The following is a 15,881-nucleotide window of genomic DNA, read 5'->3' on the forward strand; positions in this document are numbered from 1 at the left end:
CTTCCTAACATCTTCAGTGGAAAAGGGGAGGTTTTTAGATCTCACAAAGTGCAATAAACGAGTCACTCCTGGATGACATAGACCCTCATGTAGTTCAGTGAGAGTAGAAGACGCAGAGGCAGTAGAACAACAGAAGGCTCGAGAGAAGGCATCTGGAACCACATTCTCTTTACCAGGACGATAATGTACGGTATAACTGAAGGCAGCGAGTTCCATCCGCCACTCCTGGATCTTGGTATTCTTGATCTTTGTGCGTTTCCGGTTGTCGAACACAAAGGCTACCGAACGCTGGTCAGTAATAAGATCAAAATGTTGTCTAGAAAGGAAGTGGCCCCATTTACAGACAGCTTCAATTATAGCCATGGCCTCCTTTTCTACAATGTGATAACGTGTTTCACTTCCTTGTAGAGTCCTAGGCATGAAAGCTACTGGTCTTCCACCCTGGTTAAGCACAGCCGAAATGGCTACTTCGGAAGCATCACATTCTCAAAGGGCAAGTTTTCATCCACAGAGCATAACGTTGTTCTTTCAAGTTCTAACTTGAGCAGACTGAAAGCCTGTAGAGCTTCTTTATCTAAAGGAAACTTCTTTGCACTCGCTAATGGTCTTACTTTGGTTGAAAAATCTTCTATCCATTTGGCATAGTAAGCAAACATACCCAGTGCTCTCTTTAAAGATCCCCGACTTGTGGGGGGGTGGGAGTTCTTGTAGTGGTCGAAGCCTCCCGGGATCGGGTTTTATAATCCCATTTCCTACACAGTAACCAAGAATATTAATGGAGCGAACAGACTTAATAGTTTTAGAAGTATTGAGGGTTAAATTTCTGTTGTGGATGACTTCAAGAAAGTGTTGTACATTACGATCGTGTTCTTCTTGAGTGCGGCCAGCGATAGTTATATTGTCAAGATAAGGAAATGCACATTGTAAGTTTTCTTCTTTCACAAGCTTATCCATGGTTCGTTGAAAGACAGCTACTCCATTTGTCACTCCGAATGGAACCCTACAAAATTGATAGAGGCGTCCATTGGCCTCAAACGCTGTGTATTTCTTGTCCGATTGTTTCAGCGGAATTTGGTGATATGCGCTTTTTAAGTCAAAAGTTGAGAACACATGGTAAGCTGATAGTTCATTCACCATAGTGTCTATTCTTTGCAATGGATAAGCGTCTAGCTCTGTGTATAAATTCACAGTTTGTGAGTAATCCACACACATTCTTTGCTTATGTTGATTCATTGGGTCCTTCACTACAACAACTTGGGCCCTCCATGGGGATAAGCTACTCTCAATAATACCCTCAGCAAGTAGACTGTTTATTTCCATTTCAATGAATTCTCTGTCATCTTTACTATAACATCTCGACTTAGTGACTATGGGCTTACAGTTAGGTGACAAATGTTGAAAAAGAGATGGCTCATCTACAGCAGCAGCCGCCAGAGAACAATACGAGTCATTATCGGGTAAATTGAGCGTAGGTTTTGGTCCACCATATTCAATGACTATACTCTGGTGCTGTTTTTGGAAATCCTGACCAAGCAGTACCCCACAGCACAAATCTTTCATCAGTGCAAGACGAGTGGAAGGATAAGTTTGTCCATTAAGATGTAGCGTTAAGTCAACTACGACATAACCATGAGAGTTAGTGTGTAATGACTTCTGAGCTAAAGTGACATCTTTACCTGTTTGATGTATTAGAAGTTTCAAGTCCCGTGCAATTTCCTCGTCTATGTAACTGTCATCACTGCAGGAATCGATAAGTGCCGATAGCTTTCGTCCATTGATAGTTGTCAAGGTGGCCGCTAGATGGAGGCTCTGAGGGAAAGTGGTACCAGAGATGGTGGCAAGGACCGAAGGTTGGGAAGAGTCAAACATAGTAGCAGTAAGGGTCTTACCTAAAGGAGCCGGCACCTTGGACATGCACACACGAGCGAAATGACCTTGCTTACCACACTTATTACAAGTAGCATTTCGAGCAGGACAAGTAATACGTTTATGGCGTAGTCCTCCACAGAAGTAACACCTACTCTTCATGGACAGGGTAGCTGCCAATACCGGATCTTCAGCAGTCATCACACAATCCTTAGCCATAGGTTTATTCTTCACAGTCTCATCCCAAGTCTGAGTACGATCAGGGGTCATCACAGCGGCGCTGTGCACAAACTGAGGAGTTACGGGACCGTAAGAGTTGGCATTGCGTTGAGCTAAGTCTAAAGAATAAGCTTGATCATAAGCAGCCTGTAAATCTAAAGTCTTGTTTTCCAAGAGACGTTGGCGAATCAAAGGCGAGGTTAGACCATTAATAAAGGCATCCCTAATCAACTCTTCCTTGTACTGCTCGGCACTAACTGCTTTTAGGTTACAATCTTTACCTAACTTACGTAGTTCTCTCAAAAACTCATCTAAGGATTCACCGGGCTTTTGTTGACGAGTTGCGAGTAAATGCCTAGTGAATATTTCGTTGGGTGTCTTTACATACAAATTCTGTAGAACAGAAATAGCCGAATCATAATTAGTACATTCCTCGATGTATTCATAGACATTATGACTAACACAGTTCACAAGAGTCCTTAGTTTGTCAGGTGCATTTTCTCCACAGTCTTGTATGAAGTTGGAGAAGGTTTTATACCAGTGCTTCCACTCTCGCGCTGCAGTTGAGGAGCTGAGGTCCAGATTCAGACGAGCCGGCTTTAATAGTTTTTCCATGTTCTAGTTGATTAAATTGTTATAATAACAAGACTTGGTAGCTACTCCCAAGTTTTAATCAACTAGAACACCTGGAAATACATTACAATATATAGTTTACACAATATATACATATATAATGAACATATAGGACTCATCATATGAGTAGACCACATAATTGAACAAGTAAGGGAAGGAAGCAACTTACGAGGAGAGTCACGACTGTTTCTCTAACCGGTCCCAGACAGAATGCGACGACGTAGCTAGTCAGCTTCCTCTACAGTTCACCCAGTATGACGCGCAACCAAAACAAACGACGTAGCCAGACAGACAGACAGAGTATGACGCACAAACAAACAAACGATTCGAAGTTCAATGACAAAATATGACAACAGTCTTTACAAGGTAATTTATATACCCCGGAGTTTTGGTCCACATCATCCCTCCGGTGTACATTAACTACCTTTCTAAAAATACTGTTTGGATAATTGTAAACAAATTTAATTTGGTTATTAGGTAGAAGTTTGGAGACCGAGTTGATCGATTCATTAAATGGTACAATGACCGAGTTGATCGATTCATTAAATGGTACAATGATGGTACCAAATCCAATTTTTATAAACCAAATAACTCCACGTAGAAGTTTAAATGGGGTACCAATAACATCATTGTACCTAACTTTAATACCTCAAAAGGACAGTGGCCCCCAGATTGTATTACGAAGTTAGCGGTAAACAAATTATTGTCAAGAGCGGTCGGATAAAATAGCCCTAAATGTCCTTCCGTGACCCGGCCATTTCAAGGGCATGTAACCTGAGTCACCCCACTTTGCCCCATCCCTCCCTTTCATGTACCACCTCACCACCCTATATAAACTTGTATCTCAACTTTCTGTAAGCATTCTGCTGAAGAGGACTACAGATAGTAGTCGAAATATACAGTTTCTCTTTATTTCCGTTATTATTTCTCCGATAGTGAGTTTACAGTGAACTTTTATAAATGTGTTATAACATACCAATCTCCAATTATTTCACTGTCTAAAAATTAAACCATATTAGATTTTTCTTTGTGAATACCCAAATTTTGTAAAAGAAGTCTTGTAATTGTATTGCTAAAAGGTATAGTTTTACCCATAGAAATGTAATTCAACAAGATGGTTTAGAAAAAAAGATAGGTGTTTTATAAACTAAAAATCATTTATATAGAGAAAATTTTTGAATTATAAGCATAAATGTGACAAAAATACTATTGCTGAAATATTGAGCTGCTAAGATAAAAAAAAATCACTCTATGAAAAAAGTATTAGCAATATAGATGAAAAATACATAGATACTGACAAATTGAATATCATAAATGAAGTGCAGTGTTGTGCAAGTAATATTTTTCACATTTACATTACTTTATCCCAAACCTTATATTGGCTTTTACCCTGGGGCATTACAGAAACCGTGATTCATGTTGGGATTCTGTTTCACCAGGGATGAGCCACTTCCCAACATTCAACACGGTCCCAAGTTACATAATGATCCACACTAAAAAAAAAAAAAAAAAAAGTGTCAACAGCAACACCAGAATAACACACATTGAATTGTTATTTTATATTTCTTACCCTCACATCTCACTGTCAATATATGTTGACAGATGTATGATATACCCTCCTAAAAAAAATTATAGATAAGAAAAACATGAAATGTAAATGTTGAATAGAAAGCTAGTCTTACACCTTGCCCCTTTAAATAGGGACATCACCCACTCAAGATAATTAAAGATAGAATTAATCAAAACTAGTAAATGATGCTGTATGACTCACTTCACATGTATGTTGTGCATAGTTCAAATGATTTTTCCACAAGTTTTTGCAAAATTGTGAAAAAATTGATTTTTTAAAAGTGTATCAATGTCCTTAAACAACACACTACTTATGTCATCTCTTTTATCTTACTTTGTAAAATCATTACAATCTATTACAAATAGTTTCAGAATTCCCTGTTTGGGAGAGGAGTGAAACCCCTAGGTTGGATTGGTCCCTCACTGACCCCTAGGTGTTTTAGTGTTCTGTCTCATTCTCTTTTGTGAAAGTGATAATAAATGTACTTAAGAGTTTAATGTAATTTTGCAAAACTGGAAACCTTTGCTATTTATAGAAAGTGGTAGAAACTGTGCGTGTGGCAAGACTACCTTCAGCAATGTTGGCAGCAGAGCAGGATGCAGCCTCTGCCACATCACAAGAGATGGAAGCACAAGAACAACAAAGATTGGCCAGGATGAAGGCCTTAGAGGTGAGGTGGCTGTGTAGCTGTTTTAGGATACATGTACAATCTAAGTTGGGAAATATGTTATGCAGCTGGATGCTGTAAGAATTAATTCTTATGATTTTATTACTACTGGGTAGACCAATTTTTTCTGCATAGGGGGATTAAAATGTGTAATGAGAAATGGACATTAGGGAATGGATGATAAAAGGAGATTGTATGAAGTGCTGATTGTGCTGACAGCACTGTATAGGGCAGAAATATGGAACATGAGAGAGGAAGAGTTTAAATGTGTTTGAGATAGGTAGTATGTTTGTGAGAAGAAAGATGAATGTATTGGCCTTGAGTGAAACTAAATTGAGAGGGAAAGGCGAGTGTGAGTTTGGGAGTGTAATTGGGAGGTATTCAGGAGCGAAGAGAGGGAGAGAAGGGGTGGCTATACTAGTAAGTGAAGATATAGGTAAATGTGTAGTGGAGTGGAATGAGGTTTCCTCAAGGATAATGTGGATGAAGGTGCTAGGAAAGGAGATGTTGGTTTTTGTAAGTGGATATGGGCCTGGTAGTGAGAAAAGTGTAGAAGAAAAGAAGGCTTTTTGGATAGATTTAAATGAGTGCATAGAGGGATTAGGGAGAAATGTCAATGTAGTAGTACTGGGAGACCTTAATGCTTGGGTAGGAAATGAACCAATTGATGGATTGTTGGGAAATTTGGAGTTCTGGGAAAGAATCGTAGTGGAGAGTTGATGGTGGAGATGTGTCTAGAGAGAGAGTTGATGATAGCAAATACAGTATTTCGGAAGAAAGTCAAGCATAAGTACACATGAGAGAGGGTGGTGGATGGAAGGGTGGTAGATAGAGCATTAATGGACTATGTAGTGGTAGATAGGAGTATGATAGGAAGAGTTAAGGATGCACATGTGCTAAGGGGAGAAAGTGGGGGAATATCAGATCATTTTTTGGTGGAAGGTAAGTTGAGAGTGGAGGATAGATGGAGAAGGAGGAAAGGACAAAAGGTAGGGAGGTGCTTAGAGTGAACTCTTTACATGAAAAGGAGAAGGAGTACAAGAAGAAGCTGAAAGAGGAGTAGGAGGGAGTGAAGGAAAGAGTAGAGCTAGGAGTGGAGGGGAAATGGGGATGGTTCAAGGAGGGAGTCACAAAGTGTGCAAAGATGGTGTGTGGAACAAGAAGGATGGGTGGAAATAGAAGAAAGGGTAGTGAATGGTGGGATGTGGAAACAAAGAAGGTTGTAGAAGAGAAGAAGCGAGCTTTCACAGATTGATTACAAAATAGGATGAGGGAGTCATATGAGAGGTACAAAGAAAAGAAAAGAGAAGTAAAGCACAAGGTAAAGGAGGCAAAGAGGAGAGCAGATGTGAAATGGGGTAAGAGTATGACAGAAAATATTGAAAGTAAGAAAAAGATGTTTTGGAAAGAAATTAAGAGAGGAAGAGGAGGCGAATCAAGTAGAGAAGAAAAGGTAAAAGGTGCAGATGGAGAGATGATAATGGAAGCGAAGGCAGTAAGGGGAAGATGGGAAGACTATTTTAGGGAGTTGCTAAATGTGAAGGAGGATAAGGAGTGAAAGATAGCTGCAGTGGGAAGTGCTAGGAAAATGAGAGTGATGAGTTAGGAAAATGGAGGAGAAATATGGAAGGATGAAGTGAATGTAGTTGTTAAGATGATGAGAGCAGGTCAGGCACCTGGTCTTGTTGGATGCCATGCAGAATGTCTAAAAAAAGGAGGTACAGTGATGGTGAACTGGCTGGTGAGGTTATTTAATGTTTGCTGAAGAGAGGGTAGAGTGCTGAGAACTGGAGGAGTGCCTGTATAGTTCCACTTTACACGGAAAAAGGGGACAAGTGTGAGTGTAGTAGTTTCAGAGGGATTAGCTTGTTAAGTGTAGTTGGGAAGGCGTATGGGAGGATCTTGATTGAGAGGATTAGGAGAGGAACAGAGGGAGTGATTGGTGAGGAGCAGTGTGGATTTAGGACGGATAGGGGTTGTGTAGATCAGATTTTTGTGGTAAGACAGATATGTGAGAAAGCTATAGGAAAAGGTAAGGATGTATTTTGGGCTTTTATGGATCTGGAAAAGGCTTATGACAGGGTAGATATATGGGATAGGAGGAAAGCTTCTAACTGTCAAGAGTTTTTACGAGAGTAGTAGAGTGTGTGTCAGGATTAGAAATGGAGAGTGAGTGGTTTGAGGTAAAGGTGGGACTTCGTCAGGGATGCGTTATGTCACCCTGGCTATTCAACTTATACATGGATTGGGTGGTGCGAGAGGTAAATGCAAGGGTAGTGGGTCAAGGATTGGAGATGTTTAAAGAAAATAGAGAAAAGTGGGAGGTGAGCCAGTTGTTGTTTGCGGATGACACTGCGCTTGTAGTAGGATCAGAGGAGGGATTGAGGAAGTTGGTGACAGAGTTTGGGAGAGTGTGTGAAAGAAGAAAGTTGAAGATATATGTGGGTAAAAGCAAGGTGATGAGATGTACAAGGGGTGAAAATGGCAGCAGACAGGAAGTGAGCATTAAGGGAGAGCAACTGGAGGAAGTGAATAGTTTTAGATACTTGTGCGAATGTGGCAGGAAAGGGTGGAGTGGAGGTGGAGGTAGAATGTAGATTGAGAGAAGCGAGTAAATGCCTTGGTGGATTAAAAAGTGTAATGAGGAATAGACATTTGGGAGTGGATGCTAAGAGGAGATTGTATGGAGTGTTATGCCAACAGCACTGTATGGGGCAGAAACATGGAACATAAGAGAGGAAGAGAGGAGTTTGAATGTGTTTGAGATGAGGTGTCAGAGAAGTATGATAGGGGTTAGTAGGCTAGATAGAGTGAGAAATGAGGAGGTGAGGAGGAGAACAGGGGTGGTAAGGGAGTTGGGAGATAGGGTGGATGAAAGAGTATTGGGATGGTTTGGACACATGGAAAGAATGAGTGAAGAAAGACTAGTAAAAGAAGTGTGGAAGACAGAGGTAGATGGAGTGAACATGAGGGGGCGACCTAGGATGAAATTGATAGATGGGGTGAAGAGGGCTTTGGGGAAGAGGGGAATGTCTGTTGAGGAAGGATGAGAGAGGACAGAAGACAGGGATGAATGGAGAATGGTTGTATATGGATGATGTTGTGATGCATGAGGTGGAATGGGTGGAGGGATGGGGTGTGAGGTAGTATGTGTGAGAAAAACTTGACGCAGCCTGAAGGGATTTCTCCCCATCTTCTCTTTTTCTGCATGAGGGGATGGAGAGGAGGGTTGCCGATTTAATGAAGCGGCCTTGCTGTGGATGTGCTGTGTCTTGCAACACTGCCTCTGACCCAGGGCAGTTGACAAGATGCAGGGATGACCCGTCATCCAGGAGGTGCCAAGATAAGAGGGAGGGTGGAGGGGATTATTAGGTCAGGAGACGATGCAGAGATTCTGCTGGATGATCTTAACAAATTGTTCACATGGTCAGTGAAATGGCAAATGAACTTCAATATCTCTAAGTGTAGCATGTTAACCTCTTCAGTACGGGCCAAAATCTCGTGGGCAGCATTAGCTGCCAGACGTACGATGTGTCGTAATAATACTCGCATCATAGAATATAGTCACCGCTTATATCGATCGTTCTCTCTTTCACCCGTGAATTTTGATAACCATAGAAAATGTGATGAAGACAGTTTAGAGAGTATGTCATTACACAGGGGCAACTACAATAAATATAATCAAGACGCCGATATGGCAGCCTCGCGTATCCACTTGCTCCTCATGCCACCTATGTATGCGGCACCATATGGAAGGGGTTAAATGTAGGGCTACGCAACCCCGAAAATAGATACAACTTAGATAACATGCTTTTAGAGAAAACTGAGTTCGAGAGAGACTTGGGAGTTCTAGTGAGTCCGGACCTTAAAACCAGGAAGCAGTGCATTAGCGCCAGGAATAAAGCTAACAGAGCATTAGGTTTCATTGCTAGGATGGTAACGAATAGAAGTGCAGAGGTAATTATTAAACTCTATCTAGCGATAGTTAGCATCCTTGACTATGCGGTACAGTTTTGGTCTCCGTCCTACAGAATGGACATCAATTCACTAGAATGAGTACAGAGAAGAATGACCAAAATGATACATGGACTCAGAAATTTGCCTTACGAAGAGAGGTCTAGGCACCTTAACTTACACTCTCTGGAAAGACGCAGAGTGCAGGGTGATCTAATAGAGGTGTTCAAGTGGATGAAAGGCTTTAACAAAAGTAATGCAAACAAGGTCATCATATCAAAACAACAGGACAGGACACACAGTAATGGTTATAAACTGGACAAATTTAGATTTAAAAAGGAAATAGGCAAGAATTGGTTTACTAATAGGGTGGTCAACGAATGGAATAAACTTAGTAACCATTTAGTAAGCGCTGAAACTATTACTTGTTTTAAAGGTCAGATATCAACAGATATACCATTCGCTAAAAATCATCGTATTGCTCGAAAAAGTACTTTTTAAAAGCATACAAATAAAGTTTTTACCTGTTACAGAAGAATTTATTCAGAAAATTCACTTTTAATTTCGCCTCACATACCACTTTTCTGAAGTCGAGATGTTCTAGTCGATTTGTAATTAGTACCAGTAATCGCCGCTAGGTGAACCGGCGGTGACGTCACAGTTGCCAAACAATCGGACAAAGAGACACACGCTGTACTTCAGCTCAGTCATTCCAATCGAGTTATTCATCTTCATGTTCGTTTTTAATCCAAATTTGTTCGCAAAAATGGCTCATTGTGCATTCCAATTCGGAAGGATAGTATGTATGGTGGAAGAAGAAGAGGAAGAGGAGTTTGATATCACCGAACATTGCATTGTAAAGCCTTACCAGTTCGAACCGATAATAGGACAGCCCGTTTCTTTGTCGGAATACAGTGCAAGTGAAGATGAAGAAAGTGGTGAACAAAATAGCAAAGAAGAAGGGGAAAGCGATTTGTCAGATTCAGAACCCGAGACCACGGGGGAGGAGACTGAATTCAACGGCGACGTTGATTTAGACGGTGCCGAGAATCAAGATGGGCCTACCACCCCTCCTAGACGCAAATGCAAAAGATCTGGCCAGTCTCATAGGATTGGGAATACCAACTGGTAAGAAATTCAGTGCATTATTCCTTATTTAGGCTATCATTGCAAGCATGGGATGGGGTCTTTTTTCCTAACTTTTAATTTCAGAAGATTGAGGACATAAGCCTGGGGCCAGCCTCTGCACCGAGGTCCTTCCAAGTCCAGCTCAACCTTTTATTTCATTTGTAGATAAATTAACTTTTTTATTTCCAGGTGTACATGCGGACACTGCCTACCCATGCAAACAGCGAAAGAAAGTGTTTGTTGCAATGAGATGCAGCAGGTCGCAGAGAAATTAGATGAAAAGGGTAACTGCATTATAGACCATGAAGGATTTCAAGTAAATTGCTTAAATGAGCATGTGCTGGAAACAAGTTTCTGGGAATTTCTGCAGAAGCATGGGCTCATAGGTGATGAAGAACCAATGCATGAGTAAGAATCATTTGTCAGTCTCTCTCTAAAATTCCAAGCATGGGGGGAAAAATAAATGATATGAATTGCCTTGTGGCCATTTCTTCCTGCAAGATCGAGATTATTCATTTAAAATACGACACACGACTGACAATGCAAAATTTGGCAAAAACAGTTGTTTGTCTTCATCTCATTGCGTCGTCTGCTGTTCGAAACAACCCGCCCGTGCGCTTCGGGAACGTTCGGGGAATTCCGCGTTCGTGACGTCACAGTTGCCAAACAATATTGTTATTCTGAGAGTGCATCGTATCGCCTTTGCATTGTCAGTCGTGTGTCGTATTTTAAATGAATAATCGCGATCTTGCAGGAAGAAATGGCCACAAGGCAATTCATATAATTTATTTTTCCCCACATGCTTGGAATTTTAGAGAGAGACTGATAAATGATTCTTACTCATGCATTGGTTCTTCATCACCTATGGGCCCATGCTTCTGCAGAAATTCCCAGAAACTTGTTTCCAGCACATGCTCATTTAAGCAATTTACTTGAAATCCTTCATGGTCTATAATGCAGTTACCCTTTTCATCTAATTTCTCTGCGACCTGCTGCATCTCATTGCAACAAACACTTTCTTTCGCTGTTTGCATGGGTAGGCAGTGTCCACATGTACACCTGGAAATAAAAAAGTTAATTTATCTACAAATGAAATAAAAGGTTGAGCTGGACTTGGAAGGACCTCGGTGCAGAGGCTGGCCCCAGGCTTATGTCCTCAATCTTCTGAAATTAAAAGTTTGGAAAAAAGAGCAAAAATTTATTGGTAGGCTTATACCATCATGTAGGCCTGGACTACAATCGAAATAGGGGCCTAAATCGTCTACTTAAAAACAAAGGACCCCATCCCATGCTTGCAATGATAGCCTAAATAAGGAATAATGCACTGAATTTCTTACCAGTTGGTATTCCCAATCCTATGAGACTGGTCAGATCTTTTGCGTTTGCGTCTAGGAGGGGTGGTAGGCCCATCTTGATTCTCGGCACCGTCTAAATCAACGTCGCCGTTGAATTCAGTCTCCTCCCCCGTGGTCTCGGGTTCTGAATCTAACAAATCGCTTTCCCCTTCTTCTTCGCTATTTTGTTCACCACTTTCTTCATCTTCACTTGCACTGTATTCCGACAAAGAAACGGGCTGTCCTATTATCGGTTCGAACTGGTAAGGCTTTACAATGCAATGTTCGGCGATATCAAACTCCTCTTCCTCTTCTTCTTCCACCATACATACTATCCTTCCGAATTGGAATGCACAATGAGCCATTTTTGCGAACAAATTTGGATTAAAAACGAACATGAAGATGAATAACTCGATTGGAATGACTGAGCTGAAGTACAGCGTGTGTCTCTTTGTCCGATTGTTTGGCAACTGTGACGTCACCGCCGGTTCACCTAGCGGCGATTACTGGTACTAATTACAAATCGACTAGAACATCTCGACTTCGGAAAAGTGGTATGTGAGGCGAAATTAAAAGTGAATTTTCTGAATAAATTCTTCTGTAACAGGTAAAAACTTTATTTGTATGCTTTTAAAAAGTACTTTTTCGAGCAATACGATGATTTTTAGCGAATGGTATATCTGTTGATATCTGACCTTTAAGAAACGATTAGATAACTTTATGGTTGGGGATGACAGGAGCTGCCTAGTGTAGGCCTTATGGTCTCTTGCAGTCTCTTTCATTCTTATGTATTAGGGGTGGAATTGGTGGGAATGGTTTTTATGCCTTTTTCTTTTTGGCTACCTCCCTTGTAAGGGGGAAAAAGCCTTTGGTATATGTATGTATGTATGTATGAGATGAAATGTCCGAAAATTGTGATAGGGGTTACTATAATGGATAGAGTGAGAAATGAGGTGGAGAGCTGGGGTGAAAGAGTTGGGAGATAGGGTTGATGAAAGGATTTGGATGGTTTGGACACAAGGAAAGGATGACTGAAGAAAGATTAGTAAAAGAAGTGTGGAAGACAGAGGTAGATGGAGTGAACATGTGGGGGCAACCGAGGATGAGATGGATGGATGGGGTAAAAGGGGCATTGAGGAAGAGGGGAATGTCTGTTGAGGAAGGAAGGGCAAAGACAGAAGATGGGGGTGAATGGAGAAAAGTTGTATGTGGATGATGCTGTGATGTATGGAAGAAAGTGGGTGGGGGATGGGTTAGGGTATGGTTATGTGTGAATGATATTTTGATGCAGCCTGAAGGGATTTCTCCCTGTCTTCTATTGTTCTGCATGAGAAGACGGAGAGGGGACTCGCTGATTAAGTGAAGTGGCCTTGCAGTGGATGTGCTGTGTCTTGCTGCACTGCTTATGACCCAGGGCAATGGGCAAGATGCAGGGATGATCTGTCATCCAGGAGGAGCCAAGAAAAGAGGGAGGGGTGGTGAATGGAAGTGGAGTGGGTGGGGATGAAATGGGTGGGAGTGGATTTATGGCTTTGACTTTGGCTACCTCCCTTTTAACCACTTCCATACGGTGACACCTACATAGGCAGCATGAGGAGCAAGTGGGTACTCGATGATGCCGACGTCGGCATCTTGATTATATTTATTGTAGTCGTACCTATGTAATTTCCATTCTCTCTAAACTGGCTTCATCAATTTTCTATGGTTATCAAAATACACGGGTGAAAGAGAATGAACGATTGAGCACTGACTTTATTTTTTATAATGCGATTATTATGAAGCAACATTGCACGTCGGGCAGCTAATGCTGCCAGATGTGCGATGTGCCCTGGAGTGAAGAGGTTAAGGGAGAAAAGCCCTTGGTATATGTATATAGCATTCAAGGAAAGTAAAAATATATAAAAGTATATAACTTCATTTAAGAAAAAATAGAAGTATATAACTTTATTGCCTTGTATTGGGATATTGATTGTATGTTATACAGTAATGTTTGCATATTCACTCTATGTTCTAGTAAAATCTGTAGTCATAAAGGAATGATGCCAGTTTTGTACTATGACTGGCCCTCCTTTATGCTGTTCCCTTGTAACTGTCTCACTGCTTCTACATCTTATCCTCTTCTTATCTCCTGTGGTAAGGTGGGGGAAGGATTCTGTCACTGTAATTCCCATGCTAATTGTAAAAGGCAACAAAGTGGGATGGAGTGATGGGACTAGGGATCATACCCTCTGCATATTCATTTTATGAAAAGTCCAGGCATTAGAGGGTCTGGGAGAACTCCAACCAAAACCCTAAAATTTGTGTCATTAAATTTGTGTGGTTGTGGTACAGATAAGTGTAAAAGGGAAGAGACTGACATTATGTTTGCGAGAAGGAAAGTTGACATGTCAGCATTAACCATTTCGGTATGATGACGCCTATGTAGGTGTCATGAGGTGCGAGTGGGTACACGTGGATACTGGCATTGGTGTCTTGATTATATATTTTTTTTAGTTTGATCATGTTTTCTGTGTTTATTAATACTCATAGTAAAAGAGAATGAATAATATAGCAGTCACTTTATATTTTATAATGCAAGTAGTGTAATGAATTGTACATATGGCATTCATTGCTGCACATGAGAATTTGTGATGATGGAGATATGTTTAGAGAGTTAATGATAGTAAGCACAGTATTTAAGAAGAAAGCCAAGTGTAAGTATACTTAGGAAAGAATGGTGGATGGAAGGGTGGTTAATAGGGCATTAATGGACTATGTTGTGGTATCAAAAGGAAGGGTAGGCAGAGTTTTGGATATACATGTTTTTAGGAGAGAGTGGAATATATGAGGCCATTTTTTGGTATATGGGAAATTATGAGTAGAGGAAAAGTGGTGGAGGGTGGGAGGTAGAGAGCTGCTTAGAAGTTAATGAATTGGATAAGATAGAAAAAGAGAAAGAATACCTGGAGTAGCTGAGACATGTATGGGAGGTGGTGAGGGAGAGAGAGGAGGTGGGAGTAGAGGAGGAATGGATATGTTTGAAGGAGGAAATAACAAAGTGTGCAAAGAGGAGGATGAGGAGGTGATTGGATATGACTAGAGCAGAGTCGCCACTGGGAGTGATCCCAAAGAAGACATGTATTAGCGTAACTGAAGACAACTTATAGGTATGATTCTAATTTATTGTCGGATTTAGGAGGGAAGGGGTAGCAATGGATAAAACTATGGACATGGAAAGAGATACCAGGATCAGTAGGGCAATAAGGAATTGAGACATCAACAACTTGGCTGAAAAATTTATTGATTTAAAACTAGATCACAAAGCTTTGCAATTAGAGGTATCAATGCAGAACTAACGATGAGATAATAAGACAAATTATCTAAAAAGTGAACTGAGTATGATTAAAAGAGAAAATGAAAGAAAGGCAAATGAGGTTAGAAACAAAAATGAAGAACTGAAGAAAGAGGCAAAAGAACAATTATAAGCAATAACTGAAAAGATGGAAGAATCAAAGAGACCTATCTTAATGAAATAAAAAATCAGTGGAAACAGCAATGTGAAAATCAAAAACTTGTTCAAAGAAATAGTACAGCAGCAGGTAAAAGAGAATGCAAAGGAAACAGTGATTAAGGTGATCAAAGAAAAAGAAAACTGGGTGAGAGATACAGTGGACAAAAAGAAATGCATTGTGGTTTATGGTATCTAAGAAAAACACAATGTACACAAATACCAAAGAGAAAAAGAAGAGAAAGAAATTGCAAAGGAGATACTGAAAGCGGTTCAGGACAAGGGGCAGAATTTGGAGAAGGAAATTGATGACGTGCATAGAATGGGTACATACTCAAAAGAAAAAACTACAGGCCAATGAAAATCAAACTAAGAACTCAAATGATAGTAGAAGAAATACTGTTGAACTTCTAGACCTCCTAGAAGATGTAATCTACTACCAAAATCTCCTACATCTTCATCTACTGCCTCTACACATACTATCGGCACTCTTTTCAAGAGAGTACATGAGTCACTGACTCTCTCAAAAGCAGATATGATTAGGTTGAAGAACGCTCACTCCAGAGATTTCAATGTTTTTGTAGGTGACATTATATACAACACCAACCACCAACCCACATCAAAACTTGCACCCAAATTCCATGGTCCATTCCGGGTCATCGACACACTCCCGCACAATAAGATTAAAGCTCTCAACCTACGAGAACTCACAGAGGCTATCCTACATTTAGATAATATCAAACTAGTTCCCAGATGTCTCAACATGGACAATATTCCTTCTCCGCCCCTCGCACAACCACCAGACACAACCGAGACTCTAGGCACAAACACCTCTATCACTCCACCGATCCCTACATCTTGTTATAGCCTCAGAAATAGGATTGTATAAGTTTCTTTAGCCCCAACAAAAATCCAGGCATCTATTTCCAAAACCAATATTTATCATTCATGTTCATCTTATCATGCCATAACAAAGTATCTCCCTTCTATCTGTGCAGATCACCATTGCCACTCAGGGAAGGT

At 40.6% G+C, this 15,881-nt stretch overlaps 1 protein-coding gene across 2 annotated transcripts in view; it reads left to right on the top strand.

Annotated features, from left to right (window-relative positions):
• The window catches only part of LOC143039924 (syntaxin-7-like), a 216,983-nt gene that overhangs the window by 85,321 nt on the left and 115,781 nt on the right, over nt 1-15,881 (top strand). For both annotated transcript variants that reach the window (XR_012967677.1, XM_076210315.1), the window contains exon 5: nt 4,824-4,958. Coding sequence is in view for 1 of the 2 variants with exons in the window: in XM_076210315.1 (XP_076066430.1) it covers nt 4,824-4,958 (135 nt within the window). In the remaining variant the exon portion in view is untranslated. The remainder of the gene's footprint in view (nt 1-4,823; nt 4,959-15,881) is intronic.

The sequence above is a fragment of the Oratosquilla oratoria genome, chromosome 27 (genome assembly GCF_046742065.1).
Source record: "Oratosquilla oratoria isolate Oo_2021 chromosome 27, ASM4674206v1, whole genome shotgun sequence".
Classification (NCBI taxonomy): Eukaryota; Metazoa; Arthropoda; class Malacostraca; order Stomatopoda; family Squillidae; genus Oratosquilla; species Oratosquilla oratoria.